Source organism: Nelusetta ayraudi, unplaced genomic scaffold (genome assembly GCF_046127955.1).
Source record: "Nelusetta ayraudi isolate G7.1 ecotype Tasmania unplaced genomic scaffold, CSIRO-AGI_Nayr_v1 ptg000092l, whole genome shotgun sequence".
Classification (NCBI taxonomy): domain Eukaryota; kingdom Metazoa; phylum Chordata; class Actinopteri; order Tetraodontiformes; family Monacanthidae; genus Nelusetta; species Nelusetta ayraudi.
Window position 1 is genome coordinate 4,528,578 of NW_027466142.1, and position 25,279 is coordinate 4,553,856.

The 25,279-nt window shown below is 45.0% G+C and overlaps 1 protein-coding gene across 6 annotated transcripts in view; it reads right to left on the minus strand.

Moving 5' to 3' along the window:
• ncor2 (nuclear receptor corepressor 2) overlaps positions 1 to 25,279 on the minus strand; it is an 88,703-nt gene that overhangs the window by 18,036 nt on the left and 45,388 nt on the right. For 4 of the 6 annotated variants that reach the window (XM_076047163.1, XM_076047162.1, XM_076047161.1 and 1 more), the window contains exons 11-27: positions 24,376 to 24,469; positions 23,372 to 23,550; positions 21,615 to 21,669; positions 21,429 to 21,527; positions 19,158 to 19,291; positions 17,731 to 17,891; positions 15,284 to 15,346; positions 9,970 to 10,112; positions 9,720 to 9,858; positions 7,085 to 7,526; positions 5,813 to 5,933; positions 4,644 to 4,893; positions 3,768 to 3,926; positions 2,467 to 2,603; positions 2,272 to 2,371; positions 2,075 to 2,161; positions 1,170 to 1,273 (exon numbers count right to left, since the gene is read on the minus strand). In XM_076047163.1, the coding sequence (XP_075903278.1) occupies positions 1,170 to 1,273; positions 2,075 to 2,161; positions 2,272 to 2,371; positions 2,467 to 2,603; positions 3,768 to 3,926; positions 4,644 to 4,893; positions 5,813 to 5,933; positions 7,085 to 7,526; positions 9,720 to 9,858; positions 9,970 to 10,112; positions 15,284 to 15,346; positions 17,731 to 17,891; positions 19,158 to 19,291; positions 21,429 to 21,527; positions 21,615 to 21,669; positions 23,372 to 23,550; positions 24,376 to 24,469 (2,467 nt within the window). The remainder of the gene's footprint in view (positions 1 to 1,169; positions 1,274 to 2,074; positions 2,162 to 2,271; positions 2,372 to 2,466; positions 2,604 to 3,767; positions 3,927 to 4,643; positions 4,894 to 5,812; positions 5,934 to 7,084; positions 7,527 to 9,719; positions 9,859 to 9,969; positions 10,113 to 15,283; positions 15,347 to 17,730; positions 17,892 to 19,157; positions 19,292 to 21,428; positions 21,528 to 21,614; positions 21,670 to 23,371; positions 23,551 to 24,375; positions 24,470 to 25,279) is intronic. The other 2 variants (XM_076047164.1, XM_076047160.1) reach the window with 1 other exon arrangement.

Here is a 25,279-nt window from a genome sequence, read left to right on the forward strand (position 1 = left end):
AACAAAGATCAGAGGTTTACCCTTAGCCACGTCCGGCTGTGACGAACAGCAAATTTGCATGGATTAAGGTCTGTCTTTGATCAACTGGAACTAAATGGCAGCTTTATTTGTTAAGTAGTTTAAAATAAGGGCTAGAAGTAAGAGATTGAGGGCCATTTTGCATTGATTCATTCATCATTGTCTTTTTTTTTTCATCAAATGCTTGCTTTTCTTACATGTCAGCGAGCCAAAGGTTAAGCGGCAAGGCAAAGAGAGAAGGTATAAAAAAAAATTAAAAATGATGATGCAGCAATGTGAAAGTACATTATTTGTTGTATTGGACTAGTTCTGCTGGAAACCTCACATCAAACATCTGTGTGGTAAAATAGCAAAAGGCCCTGGAATTTTAGGTAAAACTAAATCACATCCACAAAAATCATGAGACCTTACACTCTGTGTTGCACACTTTTATTACCGTATCTGAATTACTGTGTCGAAGTCTGGGGCAACACAAGAGCACCTTATAAAAGTTACGCCCCCTGCAAAAAGGAGCAGCGGGGACAATAAATATTGTTTGGCATCGAGAACACAGATGCACTGCTTTTAAAGGCACAAATCATCAAATTTATGGATCTGGTCAAATTGTAAGGGCACACACTATATTTGAATCAAGAAATAATTCACTGCCTTTCAGCATGTGAATATTGATGAGATGGAAAATATAATTTGAGGCCGTAAACTTCATTTTAAGGAGGTTTCTGTCAACAATAATTTCAAAAGTACGTGCACGTCAGTTGGTAGATTGTGGCAATAATTAGATGAAGAAATCAAACAAAGCAATACAATCCCACAATTCAAAAATAAATAAAAAAATATATTTTGATAGATATCATGTGAGGATATGATTATTTGTTGTGTTCTGTAGATAAATATTACATATTACATGTATTAAATGATTATGTTTAATTATATTTTATATATTCTATGAATCATATATTTAATAAGGCGTTGCTTCTTCTTGCTCCTTTTTAAACACAATCCTAATTTTGTTTTTTCTCCCGAATGACTTTTGTTCTTACTACTGCAATTTTGTTTGAATATGTTTCTTTTTTATACTTTTGCTTTTGTGTTCAAAATAAAGCGATGAAATGAAATGGAATGAAAAAAGAGGTACTAACAGTAAAGCTAACCTGAGTAATGGAACCGCCTCTGTGAGAAATCAAGGAATCTGAGTGGATCCTGGTTCCTGGGATGCCTTTAGTTATGCTTCCACCCTGAACTGCAGGAATTGCAGCTGTAAGGATCAAAAGGGAAAAAAGTATTAGTAGTTGAAATTAAAAGAAACAAATAGAAGATGGCCATAGTCAAATAGACATAATCTCTTATATAGTTCCATTCAAAATATATATTCAAAACGGTTCAAATCCACAAAACTACAACTCTGAAAACAGTTTAGTGTTTCTACATTCCTCATCTCCTCTGAGGCTCCATCAGAAAAGATCAGTATCAATGGACAGATCTTCCAATTGATTTTCCAAGAAAACTGTTGTGAAGTCTGTCCTTGACTGCTTTCAAGCTACTGTCATGCTAGGTTACTCTTTATCCGGCTGTTAAGTCCTCACGTCAGCATGACACGTTCTCTTATTTCCAAAACCATCCGCAAAGCGGCTCCCGTTTGTTCAATATCCCACAGAGTTGTGTCCCGTGTGAGGCAAAAAAAATTACCTTATTACTGTTACGAATGATTGTGTAGTAGTGATAAAACGACGCAAAATAAGAAATAATAGTGACTTAAAGTCTGTCCCCTTTTTACTCTGACAGACAAAAAAAGGGAAGCCCTTGGACCCGGAAGTAGAACCTTTGTCATGTGTGATATCAGACTTTACATGCGTCTGGCTTCTCAAATGTGTACAAATTTGATAAAAATGACAAAAAGTGGAAAAGCTGGAAGAAAAAAAAACTTGTGATGCTAAATTCCCTGCAAATGTCATAAAACTCAAGAGGTGGAGTCATGGTTGACCCACCACACGGGACAAAAGAAAACATTAAAACAAGCCCCCACAAGTATTTAGAGAAGTGCACGTGAGCCACCTACCACGTCCACTGTCATGAGGGTTGTCGGCTTGGGAGGATGAACTGCGAGGAGACAGCTGCTCCTGCTTCACCACAGGGTAAGGACCTGCTGCAGAGGGTGTGAGGAAGGAAGAAAATGAGCAAAAAAAAAAAGGCAAAATGATGATGAGATGTAGGATATAGTGAAGTGTGTCAGTCCCTCTCAAGAGCTCCACTCACCCACTTTCCTCTGATCCATCCATGGCAGCCCCATCTGAGTGGAGGACATCCTGCCATGGTCCAACCCATGAGCAGGACTGTGCAACTGCACCGGAGTGCCCTGATGAAGAAGAATTATAGTGCTTTCATGTGTAGTTTACCAGATAAAATATTATTTTTGGGGATTTTTTTTTTGTTGCTTGTATCATTTTCTACCTGTGTGATAGAGCCTCCAGGCTTGGAAGAAGAAATGAGTGGCGGGGGCTCTGGCATGGTGAGGGGCCTCACTGCTGCCAGCCTTCCACTGTCCTGTGGCAGAGCAGGAAGCGAGGGGTGGCCGCTCTGCTGGAACGCTGCAGACGACAGACCAGGAGATCAGGGGACATTTTTAGTGGCCCAGCAGTGGGTCAGAGAGCTAGTCAAACACTGCTGGCTGTGCGCCACCTGTTGACCATGAATGTGTCAGTAGCTGTGTTTCCATTAAAGTTTTTCGCAAAATAAAAGCGATATTTCTAAAAAATTTCGGCGAAGTACGATTGCGATTTGCAGGTGCTTCCACTGAATGGTGCGAAACGCAGGAGCCGTAATTTTCGCAAGACTCATGAGAATTACGTTTGTTTTTGTTTGTTCACATCTGTGTCCTCCTCCAAAAGCAACGCACCATTTCCACTTGAAGTGAACTGGTCACATCCGTTGACGTGTAAATGCGGAAAAAGTGTTTGCATGACACTTTTGCGATATACCTCTATATTGATACGTCTGGAAAAACTACCTCATGAGAGCATAAAAACCTTTTAGCCATATATTGAGAGGTTTTTTGAATTTTAGGCATTTCCAATACCATTTTTTTTATTGCAATATTTAGGCTTTGTGCGATTTTAGGGGTAATGGAAATGCAGCTGGTGTGTGTGAATGGTCGGCTTCCTCTTCCTAAGACGATCACAATTCTATTTGATTTTGATTTGAATTTCCCACCAAACTGTTATTGAGGTCACAGTTAAATTTGCTACTGGTTCCAATGAACCGGTTATTTTGCCGGTCTCATTAACAATGCAGGAGATGTTTGTTTTATGTTGCATAACCACAATGAAGTACTGAAGGTGAGAGTTGATTCAATGATTGATCTGCACAGCAGGGTTAAAATATCACTGCCAACATCAAACGATGATGATATCCAATTGAATGCTTCCGGATGAAATAAAGAATTTGTGAGACTATCTGAATAAATCTCTGGCTAATTTGTTTTTCCTCTGTTGTGCCACCACTGCCACAGGAACACATTCAGAAGGTTTTCTGACTCCGTTCCGAGTAGGAAACATTATTTTGCAATGCATTAATGAAGATGATATGTAACAGAAAGTGCTTTCAGTGGCCACTCCATTCGAAAAGCACACAATTAATGCAGTAGTTTGGAGGTATATTAGCTTTGGGTTACTTCTCCCAGAATGCATTTTTTACAGGTTTGTAAAGCACATCGTTTGGGAAAAAAAGAGAAAGGATCATGGGGGAAAACTCACAGTTCAAGTGCAGCATGTGCTGTTCATGACTAATTTTGGCCATGTCTCTTAGAGGTATGGGGTACGGAGAGAGAACTGGGCGACCCATGCTGGAGGTTCTCAGATCATCCGGGCCCAGCGTCTGCTTCTTGGCCTCGCTATGTGGTGAGTATGCCTTGTCTGCAGCAACAGAAACACACAGGCTAAATTACTAAAAACAAAAATCTACATGGAGGTCTTTTTTAAAACCCAGAACAATGACGCAAGGTTGGACTGAAGCCGGCAGAAGGTGGGAAGATTAGCACATTTACAGCCAAAAAAAACTAAAAACAAAAAAAAACAGGCTCCAAGAGTTAGACAGGTCTGATATTGTTACTGCTTCAATTGTTTTCCCACTATTATTCCAAAGATTCCAAGACAAGTTGTTGCTCATGATGAAAGCTGTCAAGACCAGAAATGACATTTTGACCCGTTTCTTGTTCCTGGGATCTGACTGACTAATTTATTTTGTTTATGTCTGAACCTGTTAAGCTGCATACACAGCTGCTCACACAACGGTTACACATGGCCCGAATATCACACATTACTCATAGATATGAAGTCATGCTGAACTAGACTACTCCTGGCCGAGTCAATAGCAGCAGAAGATCATTTATTATCTCCCTCCCCAACAGATGCCCCAGAAACACTTTGAATTCCCTGAACACTGCACTGCTCAAGGTCAGAACACGCGGGCCTAAAACAGCTAGAAATATACATTTTATAACGTTATAATCAGATTATTGTTCCTTCACCTCACATTTAAAGAGTGATTATTCCAACTGCCGGCAGAAAAACAACAAAACATGTACTAAAACACCACGTGTATATCTAATGATGGGACTGATGTGTCACTACCGTCTTTGTCGTTTGAGGGGCTGCGAGGGCGAACCCGAGGGCTGCTGTCTCTCTCCATCTGCGGGTTGTAGGACAGCGCTTTGCCAGGTTGGCCCGCCAGCTGCAGCTGCTGCTGCTGCTGCTTGATCTCCTGGGACGACTCTCCGTGAGCCATGGTGATCTGTTGCTGGTACAGCGCCAGCGCATGCGGAGGCAGAACTGCCTTGGCACCCCCACTGTGGTGACTGCCCTGCATGGAGGCTTCTGGCATCTGGGGTTGAGACGAGACAGAGTGAATATCACACCCCCATTGTGTGGTGTTTAGGTGAGCCATTGGCCACATGCATACACAGTGTCTGGTGAATGCGACTGCGGCCCTAAGAGTCAGTAGGGAGTCTTCAAGAGCAGCAGATTTGAGTGCAGTCACCAACATTTGCCCACGTGCTGCCCTTCCACTCGTATGTTTTCTTCTTTTGTCTTATTAACAACAAACAACAAAATCATTTCTATTTGTTTGTGTGGCTCTGGTGCAACCAAACCTTTTGAAACACAAAGAAAGATGCTATGATTGGGACAATAATTGGGATCAAGTAAAAATCTAAGGGCGTCTGTAAACTTTTTTCCACAACCGCATGCCTGTGCAGATGAGTATCATGGGGCATAAATGCAAGAATGAAATAATTTATTACAGGGTGTCCCAAAAAAATTTGGGATCAATAATAATTTTGGCAATTCATGTTGAAAAAAAATGAAATCAAATTGTCACAGAATTTTGACAGAATGTATAGAAACAGAGCAAGATTTTATATTTAGTGGGGTTTTTTTTCTGCTTTGAGGTTGAGCCATGCTGTTCACTCCCTAAGAGAAGTCATTTTGCGGCTTGGAATATGCTCACACCCAGCTGTGACGCGGCACACCCAGTTGACGTGTGCCGCGTCACAGGCGGTGCACATATTGAACACTTATGAAATGGGTCCCATAATAAACTCATGATGTTCAACACCTGAACTTTTCCAATTCACTGAGCTGGACTTAGAAGTTTTCAAGCTAATTGCTTTTAAAAATTAAATATATGTATAAAGAAAAAGAGAGAATTTTTTCCTTCGGTACCTCAAATGATGAAAAGGAGAGAGAAACAATGTCAGAAATGACAAAAAAGTATTCAAGGACACATGTCACAGTGAACCTACAATAGGTGGTATAGCAGCTGCCCTCTGCTTAAGCTGCTTCAGGTCCATTGGCTTCTGTAGTGGTGAAGATATGACCCCATCGTGGGCATAGTTCAGCAGGCTCGGCCGTGGAGACGTTATTCTGCACACACATAAAAAACAGAGATTACTCTCAAAAGCACCACACCTTCATCTAAAATGTACCGTTTTTTTGTTTTTTTTCCCAGTGCGTTTTGCCGACGAGTGAAGGAATTTTTCTACTGCGAGCACTCATGTGGAAACTTTTCATTCAGCGGCCCGAGACGGTGGAAATCAATTCTAGGGGTAAAAATGTATGGCCGTGTCACCTTCATCAGTTAAAAGGCACACAATAGTGGCCGACTCCCCCTCCCCCCACTGTTTGCTTTGGCTCAAAGGCAGCGTTTTCCCTGGCTCTGCAAGGGACTTGTAGTCTGCTGTCATGGAAAAAAAATGAACAAATACCGAGCAAACGGCACTAATCACTCCACCCACACACTTTGACACGCACTTTTTCTGTGTGTGCGTGTGTGCACTGTTGAGAGGGTGCTATAAATTCGCTCACATATAAAGCAGTAATAAAAAAAATAAAAATAATCTCGGGCTGACACAAAAGAGCAACCTGTGGTGTAAACACACGAGTGGCTCACCAACTGTCAAACAAGGCTGCACTGCCGTGCAGCGTAGCTAAGCAACTAGTAACACTTCAAAAGCCTCACTCTTGTTTTTGCAACGTCTGCTGTGGTTAACCAGAGAACTAGGACACCTACGAAAGCCACAGCATGAGAAAACCAGCAGCCCTGCGCTGGAACAAATCCTCTTCTTTATACGACGCAAGGTCTCTCTGTCCGAAGACGGCGCGTGTGCACGTGCGTGTGCACGTGCCAGACAACAACTTGCGCCTTCCCACCATGACGCAGCAGCTTCCAAAAATTGCTCACCGGCCATCACGACTTGGCAAGAGCTTTGTTGTTTCGGTTGTGTTTTTTTTTTCCAAGAGGCTTTCTTGTTGCTCTTGTTTTAATTTTCTCCGTCAGCAGGGCGTGCATTGATAATAATTAGCGCGTCGTTGGCGTTTGAGGCCACACCGCCGTTGTGTTTGTGAACGCGTAAGAAAGTACAGTCAAGAATGGGAAGTTGGCGAGCAGCCGACAAAGCAGCCTCTCAAGTGCGAGAAAAGCGCAAAAACAGCAACCGACACGCAGACTATGGGCACCGCAAGGGTTAAATCCAATGCATTAGACGCAATCCGTTGTACTCGTTCAGTGCTCTAACCTGCTTTTATCCGTGTTGTCCGACTCTTCCACTTCATCCGCACTGCAAGTGGCACTTGAGTCACTATCGCCATGGGAGCCCGATTTGGTCGCCGGGTCCTTTTTGGAGTTCTTTGCAGAGCTTTTGACATCGTCCATCTCTGACGCAGGAGGCTTTTTGTCCGCGGCCTCGCCGGCGGCCGCTGCCGCTGCTGCTGCGTGTTGCTGCTGCTGCTGCTGCTGCTCCTTGCTGGACTCTCCGCTCTCCGTCTTGATCTCCTGCTTGACGGCTGCGTCTTCCTTGGCGGGAGGGTTCTCGTCGCCAGCTTGACCTGCGTCGGGCCCGGCCAGCTCGGCGGCGGGGCCCGACTTGGTCCTGCCGCTGCCGTCCTCCTTGGCCTTGCTGTCCTCTGAAGAGTGCGGGGACGGCAAGCTCTCTGTGTCCGAGCTGTTGTTGGCTCCACCTGATTGGGTAAAGAGACAATTCGAGCCAATCAGCAAAACAAAATATTTACTCATTCTTACAGGTCTTTCTGCTGGAACCCATTCTATTTTTTGTTTAAATTTCCTTCTTCAAATAAAAGAAGCAGGTGCTGCAGGTCAATTTCCTCCAAAACAAGCAGCTCCAGAAGCAATTTTTATCCCAATTGCAATCAATTTTCTTCCTTTGTGTTTGTCTGAATGTGTTTCTTTCTGAATGTATAACTATGTTGTGTTTAAATGTTGGAACCTGCACTACGCTGTACTGAAAACAAAGTCCACCAGCTTGGCTGTCTGGTTAAAAGAATCATAATCAGAAGAAAAAAGAAAAAAGAAAAAGAAAATAGAATGAAAGAAAAAAAAGGAAATGGAAAAAAGAAAAAAAAGAAAAAAGAAAAAAAGAAAAACGGGCTGAGATAAAACTCTGGCTTTTTTAAATTGATTGAGGGAGTAAAAATTCCCATTGGGGGGTCATGACAGTGCTAGAGTCTGACTGGGTTGTCTCAGGGTGAAGGCGGGGTAAGTTGCAGGGCCAACATGGACAAACAGCCAGTCACACCTACAATGTTGAGTTGCCAGTTAGGCCCTATTGTGCATGTTTTGGAATGCGGGATGATAACCAGTACCCAGGGAGAGAGACACGGGGAGGAACAGGCAAACTCCACACAAGAAGGTCTGGGACTGAACCTACAACAATGAACTGTGAGGCAACAGTGCACTGTAGTGCCTGCAACTCAGGGCCAAACATAACAGTTGGCAGTCAATCACTTAAGCAGACGTTTAATTTGCGAGATGTCTTCTCCGTGAGATAGTCACAGCCTTCATTCTTTTGACTGAGGGACAAGTTGATCATCTGAGATCAGTGTAGAACAACATAGAAACAGAGAAATCAATTCTGAACACTGGAAAAAGAAACAGAGGAGAAACACCTGGCGTAAGACGGGGAAACGGAGACATGGTCTGACCTATTAAACCAAGTTCTTTGATATTTCTCATTCATTCTGTTCTTTGTAGGTGTGTGTCTTTCTTTAGCTTAGACAAGGCGTCTGTTTGTCCTTCCTCGACATGCTTCGGCGGAGCGACCGCCTTCCTCAGGAGTTTCACTTGCTGGCATGTGTGACTCGTCTTTATCAGCTGATGTTACGGGGGGCGTGACCGACCTTGTCTGATTTGCCAGGTCGGTCACGCCTCCCGTCCAGGATGCTGCCCCAGGTGTGAGAGAGCACGTAGGCTCCCTCGTCCTGGTTCGTTGTCCCCGGGTTCCTTATCTCCTTATTTCAATCGCCTCCCTGATCCATCAATCCTGATATGATTTGGCCTTTTACAAGGATCGGTTATGACTGACTTGTGGATTTTTTTTTCCATCTCCCTCTCGCATTCTTTTTGATGTTCTTTTCTCCGTGTTTTAAAGCTCCTCCCCTTCTCCCCGATGCATGTTTAATAGCATGACTGACATGGTACTTTGTATATGATGTTGCATTTATTGCTTTCTTCTATTTTGTCCTTGGGGTGTACTGGTAACTGTCATAGTTTTGTATGTGGTTTGAGTGGTGTGTTGATGTCGTATTTCCTCCTGGTTCTTTGGTGACCCCTCTGATATACGGTAATACAGTAGCAGTAACAGTAGCACAGTAGTAGCAGCGTCACCACCGCCACCACCGCCACCTGTCAGATATGACAGGCTGGTCTCGCCCCCATAACATCAGCTGATAAAGACGAGTCAGACAAGTCACACCTGTGAGGAAGGCAGCAGCTCTGCCGAAACAGAACCCTTTTCTGAATAAAAGAAAGACACAAACCCTCTGAAAACTGAAGACAAGTTGAACACAATCAAACTACTCTTTTCTCTTTTACTCTTTTCATACTACTTTTTTCTTTGGTCAACCTGAATCACCCATGCAGTAATATAATATTTTTAGCTAAAGACCAAAATAAGGTAAAAAAAAAAAAATAATAAAAAAAAAAAAACAAGAAAATAAACAAAAATGCTATTAGTTTATATAATAATGATGATGATAATAAAAAAAGACTTATTCGTTTAATTTTGCAAGATTGGTGTCAAACTCTTGCATTAATAAAAAATAATTCAAAAGGCTAAAACAAAAATCTCATCACCAATCATAAGAAATGTATTATTATCCTGCTCATTGTCATCAGGATTTCTGTGTTTTCTGTACCTTCTCCATCTTCAGCAGCCTCCTCTTCATTGCCGCTGGCTCCTGAACCTTCCATTTCTTCCTCCTCTGCAAAATTTGGGGCACTGGCCTCCTCATTCTGAAGCGCTTTGCCCCTGCGCCGGGCCTTCCGCTCCTTCTCCTGAACAAATGAGAGCAGGACACGATTAATATCAATCGTGTAGCGCACAAGTGACACAACTGAATAGTTACATGGAAGTGAATTTGTCTGTGAGAATTTAACAGCGCTTACAGATTTCATTTTATGCTGCTGCAGAATCTCATCCAGTTTCTGTCTCTTCTTATAGTTGAAGTAGAAGTTTTTACACTGCGACACAGTTTTCGACCCCACCATCTTGGCAATGGCAGACCAATTCCGACCATACTGGAGGAGGCCTGGAATTAAAAGATGCAAAAAAAAATAAAAAAATAAAAAAAAAGAAGGTTAGTCAAAAAACACAAAGGCTCCATGTGTTTTCATTCCATTTTCGACACAATCAACATTTAAACTGCTGATTTGATACATGTGATGCAGTGACTCGGGGCAAACCAAAGACCAAAGACATCCGGCACGATGACGCGACCAGAACAGACGCCGCCGTTTTAAGCGGAAGCACCGACTCGAGACCTTGCAGCCACATTGCAGCCGGAGTCGCACTCCGCCGACTCTCATGCGCCCGGTGACATCACTAAGTCTCCCCACTGAGGTCACTCTGTGTCACTTGCAGGCTGACTTTGATGCGACCTATTTCCAGGAAACCCTGCTTCTTTACCCAGTCGACCACATGATTGTGCCTTACACAAGAGTCTACAGGCACCCACTGGGCCAAAGCTGCAATAGATCAACGTGTCAATGAGCATGCGTGCGCGCGCACACACAATCTCAGAGTGTGCGTGTGTGCGTGTGTGTGTGTGTGGGTGCTAAAATAAGAGACTTAGAAAGAGGTCGGTGTGTGTGTGTGTGTGTGTGTGTGTGAGAGAGGAACCAAGTAAGGAGGATAGATAGCGTAGTTTGCTCTCCGCCCCAAGAGTCTGCTGTTAGCTAAAGGCAGCTCATTAGCGGCGTGTGTTGTAAGAGGCTCAGCTTACGCCACAGACTTGCTTCCTGTGCCAGGCTGACAGCTCCTGGCAACGGGACAGCCTCTCCGAGGGGTTGTCAGGAGAGCGGCGTTATTAACAGGAAGGCGGCCAACACCTCTTGCGATAACCTTGGACGCGGGTTCAGAGGTCCCTGCATCTCATTACTTAATGGAGGCAGTAGGGCAATAACCAGAGGGAAAGGCCGTCGGTTTATGGTGCCGTCAGTTCAACTGTTGCAGGGAGAAGTGAATGTAAAGCTATCAAAGCCGGAAGGTACAATCTCCAGAGGATTTACGCTAAAATGTGCCACTACTCCTCCCTCATGCCAGCGCAAGTGAACACTGAAGTTTGAGAAAAGTCTATAACACAGCCCAGCATCAGTAAACCTGACCCAGGATCCATGACTAAGGTGCTTAATACACAGGAAATGTTTCGGAAACATTCAAGATTAATCCCAAAAAAACATGGACTGACCTGAACAACCAGGCTCTCAACATTCTCCTCTCTACATTTCCCATTATCCACAATCACTGCGCAGTAGTAAACAGCATATGGGTCAGCGTCAACATTAGTGTTGCACTTGTCCTGCAAGCTGTTAAACATTCTCAACAATCTGTCGCATTCCTGTTGATTTTACAAAAAACCTCCGACAACACCAAGACCAAAGTTTCAGTCAACCGAACAGAGGCGGTCCTTCTCTTGAACCGACATCTCGAAAGTCACAAACGAACATAAAATGCAGGTCCTGTTGGGGGTAAGAGCTCCTTCAGAACTCGCCTCGACTTGTGCAGAGCTACTGAGAGTCCGACATTAGGCCGGTCCTTGAGCAACAACTAATAAAAACACACCCACACGATGAACGGCGCGTTACCAAGTAGCAATGTATCATCAGCTTGACAACGTAACCCAAACTTTAAAACAACAACAGCAACACTGTTGAATTAACTGTCGTGCTGAAAACGCACTGAGGCCAGTATTTGAAGAAAGCTGCTGGTGCCGTCTGAGAAGCGGCCGCATACCTACAACCTGTCAAGTGTTAAATTAGAAGAGATTTCCCAGTTAAAATATTCATCGCTCCGGCAGAAGGCACAGCGAGGGAAAGCTTCTACGAGGAGGAGCGGAGCAGTCGGCCTGACCTGCTGCTGCAGCAGCTCCAGGAAAGAGAGGGGGGGGGGGAGAGAGAAAGAAAGGAAAAGAAAAAGTGACTGAGGCCTATTAACCTTTTGCATTTGCCCTGCAGAAGAAGAAGAAGAGGAGGAGGAGGAGGAAGAAGGGAGTGTGGCGTGGCACACACCCAGTAAACACAACAGTGCAAAGACAATAGAGGAGGAAAAAAAAATAACACAGCCAACCAAAACAAAACAAAAGCAACTGCTCACGGTTGTTGACGAGCGGCGGTCGCGACGCGGCGCTGACTAGCAGTCAAAGGTCACTTTGGTGGCCCAGTTGCAGCCTGTCAATCACAGGAGCGCACAAATCCACCCCCCCCACCCACCCCCGATCCTCCCCTCCCCCCACCGACACTTCCCCCTCCCACCCGGCATCTACAAAGCATCCAATCGGCGGCGGTGTTACTGGAGCAGGTGGCGACCTCGCGGCCAATGGCGGCGCCGCGTTATTCCAGCAGGAGGAGCTCCTGCCAGAAGCCGACCAGGTGAGGAGGAGGAGGAGGAGGAGGGAGGGGGAATGGAGGGGAGAAAAGTAAGTCAGCGGCGGCAGCGGCGGCGGCGGCGGCGACGACACGTGCCTGTGGCGGCTCGGCGACGCTGGCGGCTCCTGGGGGCCCTGGGGCCTCCCGCTGGCCAGCGCCGCGCGACGTGGAAGAAGACGAAGACGCAGGAGAAGGAGGAGGAGGAGGAGGAGGCGCTCGGCCTCGGCTTCGCTCTCCCCGCCAGCTGGCGCGACGCTGGAGCCGGTGTCGGGTTGACGCGCTCCCGAGCGGCACATGCTCCTGGGCCTCCCCTCTCTCTCTCTCTCTCTCTCTCTCTCTCTCTCCTCCCACCCTCCCTCTGTCCCCTCCGTCCCTCTGTCCGTACGTACGTCCGTCCCCGAGCTCCAACGCTCGCCGTCGGGCCACTTCAGCCTCTCTCCCCCCCCGATGGCGCTCGGTCTGAGAAGACTTCCACAGGAAAGTGGGACTGTGGGGCGGCGCTATGTTTCTCTCTCTCTCTCGCTCGCTCTGATCTCTCCTCTATCTCTTTTTTTTTACCTCCCTCCCTCTGTTGGTCTGTCCCTCCCCCTGCCTCGCTCTGCCAGCAGGAATCGCAGCAAGCATGCGCGCAGGCACGCACGCACAAACGCATGAGTGAGTACACACTCGCTCAAGCCCTCTCCCTCTCTCCCTCACTCACTCTCTCTCTCTCTCTCTCTCTCTCTTGTTAATACTCCAGCACACAGACGCAAACACACACTCAGGCAAGTCAAAGAGTAAACAGAGAGTGGAGAGGAAGAGTGGGGGGAGCGAGAGAGAGAGAGAGGGAGAGAGGGAGAGAGAGAGAGAGAGAGAGAGAGAGAGAGAGAGAGAGAGAGAGAGCTAAGCAAAAGAGACAATGAAGAAAGAAAGGATACAGAGGTGGGGGGAGAGGGACGGGAGGGAGGGTAGTGGCGGGGTGGAGGGGGGGGGGGGGCAGAGTTGATGTTGATACCATGAGAAAGCATAAAGGCTTTCACATTTTTCCTGACTGACCTGCTTTTCATCTTGAATGTGACCTTTCTGCAAGTCTATAATAACACAAAGTGAGGCGGTGGTGAGGGGGTGGGAGAGACGGAGCGAGGGGGGTGGGGGGAAGCTCTTGCCAAATCTTCCACGGCTCTTGCCAACCTGGACCGCCGCCACGTCCCATCCGGGACGGAGCGAAAAACAGCACAGACAGACAGAGAGGGAGGGAGGGAGGGAGGGAGAGATAGAGAGGAAAAGGCAGGGGGGGGGGAGAGGAGAAAAATGGCATTCCCTACCTGCTGCTGTTCTTGCAGCGAGCAGAGCGGGAGAAGAGGGAGGAGGGAGGAGGGAGGAGGGACTGCAAGTCGAGCAGATTAGCTTAGCGCACTTGCGCAGAGGATTCAACCAACTTTCACGACGGTGCAGGAGAGACGCTGGTTCTCAAAGATGGCCGATGGAAGGTGCCCCACTGACTGCAGATGCCATCATTTGGATCTACGGCATTAATATCGGACCGACACGTCACCATGTCAGGACACCGGCACGGTATTTTATTAATGCTCATAATAATCAGTCGCACCTGCAAAGGACGGAGAGCTCAGCGGAGGGGATTCCTCCTGGCAGGTGCCTGCGTGGACGTTAAGACCTGATTGGTCCTCCATCTCCCCCACTCAACTCCCGCCTACTCCCCGCTCCCTCCCCCGCCCCCCAACCGACTGGCCCGGGACTCTTGTTGTTGTGGTTACACAATCCTTTCATAGAAGCCCTGCTCCCACCAAGCTGCCAGGCTAATCCCTCCAGGATGGAGAGACCCACTAATCCCACTGCAGGAGAATGGAAGTGAAGACATTAACCGGGATTACTACGGGGCGCTGTGTTCGGGCCCGGGACGGCGTCGCTTAACCAGCTGCCGCAGAACTTCGGAAGCAAGACGTTGCTGGCCGCGCAACATCGCCGCTTTTCTTTCAGGAGGGGAAAAAAAAAATCTCCCTTGCTGCAAAAACGGACGTTTTTTTTGCAGCAGCCGCCGCTTTTAAAGCGGTAAAGGGAACAGAAATTGCGTTGGGAATCAGAAGCAGAACTAAGAGTATCATTGTCTCTACACACTCGCTGCGGTGACGTCACGGCCGAACCTCCAAACCGACCATCGCTACAAAACCGAGAGATAAGGAAAATCTTTCCTACTGTCCCTCTCAAGTTGTGAGTTATTACATCAGTATATATATATTTATATATATATATAAAAAAAAGTCATCGGCAGCACACGACAATCATTAAACGAGCTGCTCGTCGGGAGGAGCGGCCGTGTCAGTCGGCCCCCTGAGAGCGAGCCTGCAGTCACCCTGGCAATCTGCAGGGACAATAAACAGGCCCAGTTATTGACTGTGGCGTTTTGCATAGAGGGACTGATAAGAGGCAGACTTTTTACAGCGGAGGCTTGATAAAGAGACGGGCTGCCTTGACCCAAAGAGACGGGGGAGGTGGGGGGGGACTGTTCCAAAGAGCAAAAAAAAAACATCCAGTCGCTGCTGAATGGCGCGCACACACACACACACACACACACACACACACACACACACACACACACACACACACACACACACACACACACACACACACACACAACTGAGCAGCACGTGGCAGTTGCTGCGTGTTAAACAGGAAGTTGCAGAGCCACATCACTGGCTCGTGCGCTGCTGAAGAGAAAATAGTCGTTGTCTCGTCTTTTTAGCGCCGTCAGTGATCGGCAACCGCTCGCTCGCCGGAGAGAGAGGGAGAGAGAGAGAGAGAGAGAGAAAGAGAGAGAGAGAGAATTTGTCCGCCTTACCTTTCTTAGCAGTTTCCATCTCTTCTTCAGTCCAGCGAGAGCTCTCATTCATTTCCAGATTGGCTGTTGACAAAAAGAGAGAGAGAGAACCGAGTTAGAAGGGACGGAAATGGCGGGGTGGGGGTGGGGGTGGGGGGGTGGGAGGGAGTGTCGGAGGGGGGCGGGAGGGAGTGGGCCACTTGTCACAATGTCAGTTAGGAAATGACTGACAAGAGGAGAGGAAGGAGAAGGAGAAATTAGAGTTGGGGTGGAGGGTGGAGGGTGGAGGGGTGGAGGAGGGCGGAGGGTGTGAGGGGGGAGGGGAGGGGAGCCGTGCGGCAGCGCGGGTCAGCGAGTGCTGTTTGCTTTAGTTGTAGGAGGAAGCAGGAAATCGAGGGAGCAAGCGAGCGAGCGAGCCAGCGAGAGAGAGAGTCCGTTAATGATTACAGACATAACAAGCGGCTGCTTTCCCTGCTGCTGCTGCTGCTGCTGCTGCTGCAGCACCCGGGCTGTAAACGCCGTCCGAGAGGAAGCGCCAGCCGGTCCCTCCCTCTTTCGCTCTCTGCGCCCTCTGCGAGGACCAGGTCAAGGTCACGGAGTGTGGGGGGAGGGAACAAACGGTGGCACCTCTCTGCCGAGTCGCCCCGGGGGAATCCCCTCCACCTCCACCTCCACCAGGACTGACTGAAGCAGCGCTACAGGAGCGACTGCAGCACGTACGCACAAAGTGCTGAGGCAGCAAAAATTCCACCTGGAGCCCCGTAGCAGAGGCAGCGTCAGAGCAGTGTGGCTGGCGGAGCGAGGTGGGCCGCGGAGGGACTGTGGGCGGGGTGGGGGTGGGGTTTCCTTTGTTGAGACCAAAATGTTGGAGGAGAGGAATTAAGACGCTGTTTATTATGACGACCCTCGAGGGTGAGCGAAGAAAGGCGGCGCATTCATGTGGTCGGCCACAACAAGACTGAACATGATAAAAAAAAATAAAAAAAAATCAATGCCGGGTCCGTCTGGCCTCTGACTGATTTGCGCAGTCGGCCGTATTTACACCGGTTCCGAAAAAGCCAGCGCATGAGGCTGGCGGCCGCCGCAAGGCGACACAGGCAAAGGCGTGTTTGGTCAGAACTCCAGACTTTCAGTCGTGCAAAAAAGTTCTCAGACACCATTTTGATTTTACCCAATCCAATTACATTTGACAGAATTCAAAAGCTCTGGCTGCATCAGAGGCACACAAACAAGCCGGGAGATCATTTTGTTGTTTCTTGATAACGAGACAAAATGAGAAAACTTAATTTACTGCACTTCCAGCACTCTGGATGTGTTGCAAGGGACAACGTCATCCTGCTGAAACTTCCTCCAGTTCTGTGCTGGATGGAACAGAGCACGTGCAGCATGTGAGTAAATGTTGTTGACTGCACCTGGAGGCTGAAGACTGATGCTTAGCGCAACACAGTGCGTGAGGTGTCTTTTCTCACCACTGTGTGTCCTAAGTACCTACAGCAACCTGGAGCAGCAGTACCTCAAAAAAAGAGGATTTTTTTTTTTTTCATAATCATCATAGTGTGGCTCTTGCATGAAACGTTATGCAAATTTTAAGCATGTTTTTTGAAGTTCACGCAAAAAACAAATGCAACTGCTACGCTTCCATTACTCAAATATCTGGCGATTGAAAGCGCAGTTGCAAACGAGGATGGCGTCACGTGGCTCGCAGAAGAAGCAGGGGTAAAGAAAAGCAGCAGAAGAAGGGAGGGAATTTCCAGAAACACTGTCGATTGGGCAGGTTGGAATTATTCATGCAGGCAGAGAGCACTGGCCATGAGGAACGCTGCCCTGACATCAAGACAAAATAACATCTCTGTTTTGATAAATGACAGAAAAATGCCTCAAGTGAGAGAACAAACGTTTTGCTGAATATTATGTTTGTTTGTTTTCAATTTTGCCATTTCAATAAATGTTGTGCAAATATTCAAAATTCACATTAAAAGCTTAGAGGAAGCTCAACTACCTCAGGCAAAGTCTTTGGGATTGCTGTGACTAAAAGCGACTTGACCCTCAAAGTCGTACATATACACATTGTGATAACATGTCTGTGTGTCTAAGACACACAAGAAAAGGTACAGTGTGCGAAAAATTATGCCATCTAGTGGTCAGTTTGCAGAGCCCATTCGTTAACCATCGCTCTCTCCCAAGCTTGGCAGTGAACTACAGTGGCCTGCGCTAACTGGGTGCAAGTCCCTTGCGCCTTGTGTGTGTGTGTGTATTCTATGGGTAGGAAAACCAAATTATAGTCTCCACTTTTATTAATGTATTTATGGGCCGTATATTGAGCTTCTGCCAACAATACAAAAAGCAGAAATCAGGCCAAATTTTAAAAGCAAATTCAAATTTGTAAACCAGCGTGGGCCGGAAAGCAAAGGCTATTTGAATCTCAGATGAAAACAGCAGTAATTTCTTTCCGTGCGGCTGAGACCCACCAAGCTCATTGTTGACAGGTGGTGCGGCCGTCTCCTCCACTTCGCTGGTCATGGAGCGCGTTATGCGGCCCTTGCGACGTCCCTGACTGTTGGCAGTGCGTCGACCCTTGACAGCCACGGTTGGCTCCTTGTCCTCTGCATCTTCTCCAGAGGTGTCGTCCCTGCAAGTGACACATAAACACCAGCACGGTCAGTTTAGCGAGTCGGGACTACTCACCTCTAAGAAGCACATAATGAAGGTGACCTTTGGATATCTACGGTGAAGTTTGATCTGGTGAAACCTGCTTTTATCAGCATCATTCTGTTGATATAATTAACCCCAGTTATCTTATTTGCTCACCAGGTCCTTAAAAATTAACAAACATAAAAGGTGTCTTAACTTCTGCTACCTGGTGTTTCCCAAAGCAGGCAGTTTTAAGCTTGCTAAAACTACCAAAAAACTACCAAAACTACCAAGTTATATTTTGTTTCCTTGTGCTTCAGTCTAATGAAGAACAAAAAAAAAGAAAGATGTAGAGCAACTCATCCGCTTCAGAATGCAAATGCAACCTTCTTTTTCCACCCAGATTATTTGAGTCAGCTAAATAACTCCTAAACCTTTGGCAACACTATTCATCTTCCGAAGGCTTCATTAATCATGCTGGGGGAGAGCTGCCTGGATCCTAAATATAGAAGAGCCAGCTGTGGCGGGGACGGGCGGTCAGGCAGCAGGGTGTCACAAGACTTCCGTGACCTCTAAGCACAAAGATAGAAGATAGCATACTATGCTTTATAAACATATCAATGGAACTTGGCCTCGGAATATGTTGATTCTGCTGCGGCGTGTCCCGCCACCGGTTCTCTCGAGCGAAGTCGGGCTGCTGGAGAGGGCTCCCAATTTTTGCAGTGATATTCATTCCATCTGGTTTTTTGGGCTTTTTTTTTTTTTTGGTGACCTTTGCTGGCATCGATACTAAAACACCTCCTCCTCCTCCACTTCTTCCTCCACTGCTCCATCCATCAGCCAATGCACACACAGACACGCACGGCATGAAAAAAATAAAATAAAATCCTCAACTGAGTTGATTGCACAAGCTGCTTACAAAATAATACACTTTAAAATGACACCAGGCATGTGATTGGTGGGGAGGAAGGAAGGCACATCTGTTTTCATAAAAGGAAAAAAAAAACCCACTGGAGGCCTGATTTTGTTGTAGGTAGAAATAATGGCTGAATGCGAGACAGTAAGATTCCAGGGTTAAAAGATGATTATATTTACAGATGTGTTGCACCTGGCCAAAACTTACTCCCATTTCACTGAGGCCTGATTGGGGGAAAAAAAAAAGAAATTTCCAAACAAATTGTTGCAGCTGCACATGCAAATACCCCGCAGGGCTTTTTTTTTTTTATTAAACCAGTTTTCTAGTCAATAAGTAAATAAAACTTACTTTATGGCATCTTCCTTTTCGTCAGCTTCATTCTTTTCATCATCTCTCTCTGCATCCTTCTCTTTCTCCTCCTTCTCTTTGTCTTCTTGGCTGCCTCGGTGCACTTGCTGATGCTGCTGCTGCTGCTGGCCGTGCTGTGATAGGAAAGAACCAAACACTTTTACAATCCATGTAAATGTAAAGATTGCATTTAAAGGAAAAAAAAAAAAGAAGCAGAAGCTTTGGCCCACTGAGCAGAATTTCTATCTTCACCAGAATGGAACTACTTGTAGTACTGATTTAAGATCCATCGCTACAAAGCACAAGTATATAATCCAAGAGACTCAGGTTGGTTTGTAGTTGGTGGTCATGTTTGGTTAAGAACATACTTTTTACTGTTTTCTGAATTTCTTTTGCAAGTGTTGTGAACAGTACACCAAACATAACACTCCAAAAGAGAGAATGCCTACCAACAGAGCTGCTTCCCATTTACTCCGTTAAAGGTCGTGTGATGTAAATTATGTGAATACTTTCACTTCTCCTCTCTTTCATTTCATATCATCAAAAGTGTTTGGCTCGAAAAAAAACAAAGTCAGTCAGTTTGTTGAAGTCCTCGGCCGAGGACATTGAACTTGACTGCAGCGGCTTTATAGCCGTGTATACTGGTCCTATTCTCGTTCACCAATTATTACTACCTATATTGTGGGACATTTTTTACTTGCAACAGCATGTTGGCGAGTCAACATTTGTTTGAAAGATACAGGGTGCAGGTGAACTTAGAAGGACGGTATGAATTTAGGTCAGTTTCAGGAAGCCCTGCAGAGACTAACGTGACTGTGATGTGTGTGTGTGTGTGTGTGTGTGTGTGTGTGTGTGTGTGTGTGTGTGTGTGTGCGTGCGTGTGTGATTTAGAGAGAAAGTGACAATTGACATTGTTAAACAATTTTTGTGTTTGATCATAAATGGAAGCTTCTGCACAATTGTGTTGAGCTTAAAACAGGCCTCCTTTTCAGGATTGCTTTGCAGCATTATGGAAAGTTCATGAAGTAAGCTCTCTTTATAAATTGTTTTTTTCCCCTTTTTACAAGCAGAGGTGAGCGCATCAGACTGGTATTAATCAGTTCCTCGTGTGTGTAACTCTACACTTCACAAAAATGGTGTTATATCGCAGAGGCAGTTCTAAGTTGAAAATGTCTTTCAGTGCTTTACGGCCCTGAAAAAATAGTTCCATCACAGTGTTGTCAGAAAATGTGCCAGAGGTCTACTAAGTCTTAAAAAATCCCAATCCCACAAGACATGCTTTCTGATGTAATAATTGCAGCACTTCCCAAAAACCTCCCTTTTATATATAATCTTTTCAAATATCAACAGATTACTCTGTTCCTCCACTTCCTGTTTTGATCAGTCAGTTGTCTACTTCATACTTTTTACATGAGTTCCTCTGAGATAAATCCCTTTTTGATAGGCACATATAAACAACCTCTGCACTGGATCCTGAAGACCTGTTTTATTTAATTATCTTTATAAAAAAAAAAAAAAGGACAAGAATAAAGAATTCTTTGGTTATGAATGCAAACCCTTCATAAGACTTCCACAGACTTACTCTGAGGGGCTGATCGGTTATCGAGAAAAAAATAAATCAAAAAGCATGTGCATCTAAAATAAATGCATTTACAATTTCTGTTTGACTGAAGCAGAACAGGATACGAAAGTTCCCCGATATTCTTTAAGAACACAGAACCACTTCCTCACCAACTTCCTGGCTGTCTGGTGTTTTTGGGGTTAGAGTTCAGACTTGCAGTCTGACCAAAAAGCCTTACTCCTTATTTATATTAGTGAAGCCATCATGCCCCAAGCAGCTTCCACTTGACGTTAGGCGAACCAGCACAAACTCCTTTGCACGTGTCATTGAGCCACTGTGATAGCTTGGGGCTCCACAAAGAGTAAAAAAAAAAAAAAAAGGGCAATAGATTGGCTGAGAATGCAGAAGCAACACCGAGAGAGGAGCAAGGTTCAAGTGCACTTATGTGTGTAAAAAAAAAAAAAAAAAAAACATACACACAAACAGACATACACACACTTCAATAACATCATCTCTTATCTAGTAAATACTAAAAAATGTTCAGAACTTCTGAACAGTGACTGATTTCATAGTCTTGTGTGTTGCTTGAACACTTTCACAACCATGAATTTCACTCGTCCTAAACCACATGTGCCGTTTACGAATAGAGAGACAACATTTTTTTGTATTTTTTCCACGGCCACATGTTCTTGTTCGAAACGTGACATTACCTGACTCCTGCCTCTGCGCCTGTAGTTCCTCCGGACTATATTCTTGTAGTTTTCATTCTTCTTGGTTAAGTAATAGAAGAGCACGCACTCCGCAACCGTCTGAAATGCAAACGTCAAATTAAATTTCAGTAACTACTTCCTGAGGAGCCTTGGGCATAGAGATCGAAAGGAAAAATGAAGTGTTACCTTTCTCTCGAGAAAAGAGGCAATCAGACCAAAATTCTTTGGGTGCTGAATGAACCTAAAATGGTGAAGAATCAAGTCAGCAGTGGAATGATATCAGAAAATAGCAGCCAAATTACAATACATGAAGGACAACACTTGTCCAAAACAGAAAAGGAAAATGATCATAATCATGCATAATGATAAATTACTGAAGTAAAAACAAAAACATGTCACCTAAAAAATAACATTTATACAGATTATCAAATATCTTACGTTTTTTTGGGGTGCAAGTTAAATTAAGAAGAAGTAAATCTATTGTAGACAACTGTGTGTCTGGGATTCAAGTCGTCAGCATAAAGCGCCTCTTAACATTTCTCACGAAAGGGGAAGATTCACTTCCTTACCAGTAATATAAAAAAAAAGAAACAGACGCCTTCTCGTTACACATTTCATAATAGTGGAGTAGCGGAATAAAATAAAAATGTATTAGGCGTATATATCCTTAGGTGAACTAATATATATATATATATATATGTAAACTGTGGGAATTCTTGAGGAAAGAAACAGCAGCCCGGCAATGTTTGCATTTTTTTTTGTACTGGATCATCGTTTGGTCGCGAACCACTTTTGGGTCGCCGAGATGTTTTGATTGAGTTGCGGCTTTGTGGGCAGTTTCCCTCTTCTTTTTTTTGAAAGGGATTTGAAAATACATATATTTATAGAAAAAAATGTTGGGGCATTTATTTTGCAGGACATACAATGCAACTCAATAATTTCAATACTTATAATATCAATAATTCATTCACTGGGCATGATAGAAAGTGGGCTTGTGTTTTTATTTTTGTGGAATAAATTTGAGTGCAGTGGAATAAATTTGGGTTGCGACTAGGGCTGCAACTAATGAATATTTTTTGTTGTTGACTAATCTATCAATTATTTTTTTCAATTAGTCACAATTATCTTCTTTATTTTCACCACCTATTTTGAACTGTTGTTTCACATAACTTGATAAAAATCTTCACACCTGCGTTATACTCTTGTACTCTGACGGCATATGATTATAAACAAATATATCAAAATAGTGACACAAAAGTTATATTGTTCAACGTAAAATATCAAATACAACGTCTGGTTATTGACGAGCACAACAACGTTACAGTATTATGTACTTGTGTCATAGGCTGATGATTAATTAACAAATAAGCATGTCATTTAAAAAATATCTTTGAAATAACTATCCTCGACGTTATTGTGAAGTCCTCTCTGCAGTGCGTGATGACAGCCCCGGACAGATTCTGTACCTCCACCGGCGTTTAAGGTGTTAAGAGTAGCGCCGTAGTGCTAGCATGGAATGCTAGGTAAGCTTCATAGAGTTTGTACCTGACGTGTTTTGCTGCTTAATTTTCTATGAAAATTTCCCAAACTTGGGTCGGAGTTTTCAAACCTTTTTCAGAAAAGAAGCCCTTCTTCTTTTTTTTTTTATTGCAGGACGTAATCAACGAGCGACACTGCCACCCTCAGCGCTCAGTACAGCACTGCAGGTACAAATGAGCATGTAGTGTCCGGGGTGTGACTTTATCATTCAGTAATTTACAATAACACGACACGGGAACAAATTTATGTTGTCGAGATAATAGATTACGTCAACTAATCATTGTAGCCCTAGTCGCAATCCAAGATGAGGAAAAGAAAATGTGGGTCCTCCACCAGTTGCGAACCACTGCTTTACGTGATATCCACACTACTATGGCTGGGAATGCTGTTCAGGTTTTGCTTACTTTTCTCTGAAAGTGTCCTTCTCCTGTTCGCTCCACATATTCATCACCTGCCGGTCCTTGTACACCTTCATGGGGTCGTCCATCAAGCCGTTCATGTTGATGAACTTGATGCGCTGCTGCTCGGCATCGAACAGCATCGGAGGAATGACAGCCAGCTGCCGCATTTGCTTCTCTGTGTTCTGACACACACACACACACAAGCAGAAAGCAACAAAGTCAGACACCATCGAGCTACAGCATCACGTGACACCGTGCGATCGAGTACTGCCGGAGGGGAGGCTGGATGGATGGAGATTGTGTTTTGTGTCTTATTGTGAATTTTCACTGGAACCCAATAATGCACAACTTGAACTGGTGGGTAAGGCTTGAGGGAGGTCGTCAGCTGCCAGTCTGGGACGGCAAAGGCCTGCCTTCTCAAAATGATGCTCGACTTTATGTGTTCTGGCCCGAGCACTCGCCATGCAGGCTAAATCTGGCAACCGCATTGGTTTTTAAAACGTGTTGAGCTGCCAGCTTTGACATTTTTGAAGTGTAGGTTACTGGCAAGTACATTTCAATTTCAAGCTACTCTTGTTTTATTAATTTGGCTTCACAAAATTCTTTACAAGTGGTAGGAAAACCATTAAAGACGGCTAAATCTAGAGCCTTCCATGACACCGGTTTTGTAGCCCTGTGACATTTAAAATTCCCACCCTGTACAATTGAAAGCAGCTGCTAGGCTGCTGCAGCCTTAAAATGCTAGCGAGCAAACCCCTGGGAACCGAAGGAACCTTGATGTGTGACTGGCATTTGGGAATCGTCCGTATCATAAGCCAATAGCAAAAGCTCCTTCAAACTATGTCCCAGTGACTTGATACAGTGTGCTAAACGCTATATTGCTGGTACGCTCATCTTAAACACTGTGTTTGTTCATTGATACGTTTCAAGTCAAGATTACAGGATCAGCACTGGTGGTTCAAGCACAGGTACTGGAGGCACGGAGCGTGCTTGAAGGAGGAACTTACCTCATGTTCTGATATTCCATCGATGATCTCAGAGACTTCATGCTCACTGCGGGCCGCAGACGAGTTGAGCCCTCCCCCTCGCTGCCCAACGCGGCTATTAAAGGAAAAACACAAATGGCTGCTCAGTCAAATGACCTCTATGTGACGCGAAGACACGCTCCAAAGGCAGTTTTTTTTTATTTTTTATTTCAAACGATGTAGTGGAAGTGAGTAAAAGTCCATGAGTTCCTAAGAAAGATTGGTCGCTATAAAAGTCTGACCTTTAACTGCGAATGAGACATTCAAGCAGTTCGAGTTCGAGCGATGTAATTCTGACCGTATGATTGCATAACAATTTTTAAAGGACAGCAACCCTTTCATTACTGATGTCAAAATGACGGTAGGCTCATGTAGATGAGAGCAAAATTTTCCAAATAATCATGTTTTATTTAATACTCCTTTTTTGAATCACATGCAAGTTCTAGTTTAACAAATTGTTTTGTTAACAAATACATATTAAAAAGTGCCCTGTCTTTTTGCGCCTCTACCTACATTTTTCCAAGTTACCAAACTGAAACAAGCATTTGGGTTTTTGTTGGGCTTCCACGAAAAGAAGTCAACCTGATTAACGTAGCAATGTCATGGCAGACTTTATCAAAATGTGTTTTAATGTATTTTAATAAGATTTGTCTTCTTTCTGCTCCCTTTCATTCTAGACCGCAAAACGTTTGTATTTATATTAAATTGTTTTTCTTTTCTTTAATAGAGAATGAAATGAAATGGGGGCAAGACGTCACTGCATGAGAGCAGGGAGCCATTTTTCCCTAGCTAGCGCTAGCAGTGTGGTAGCGGGTGGCCAATCACAAGGGTAGCGGTGCTGTTCGAAGGCGGAGCCACGGATGGAGCACGTTTTACAGCTTTACAG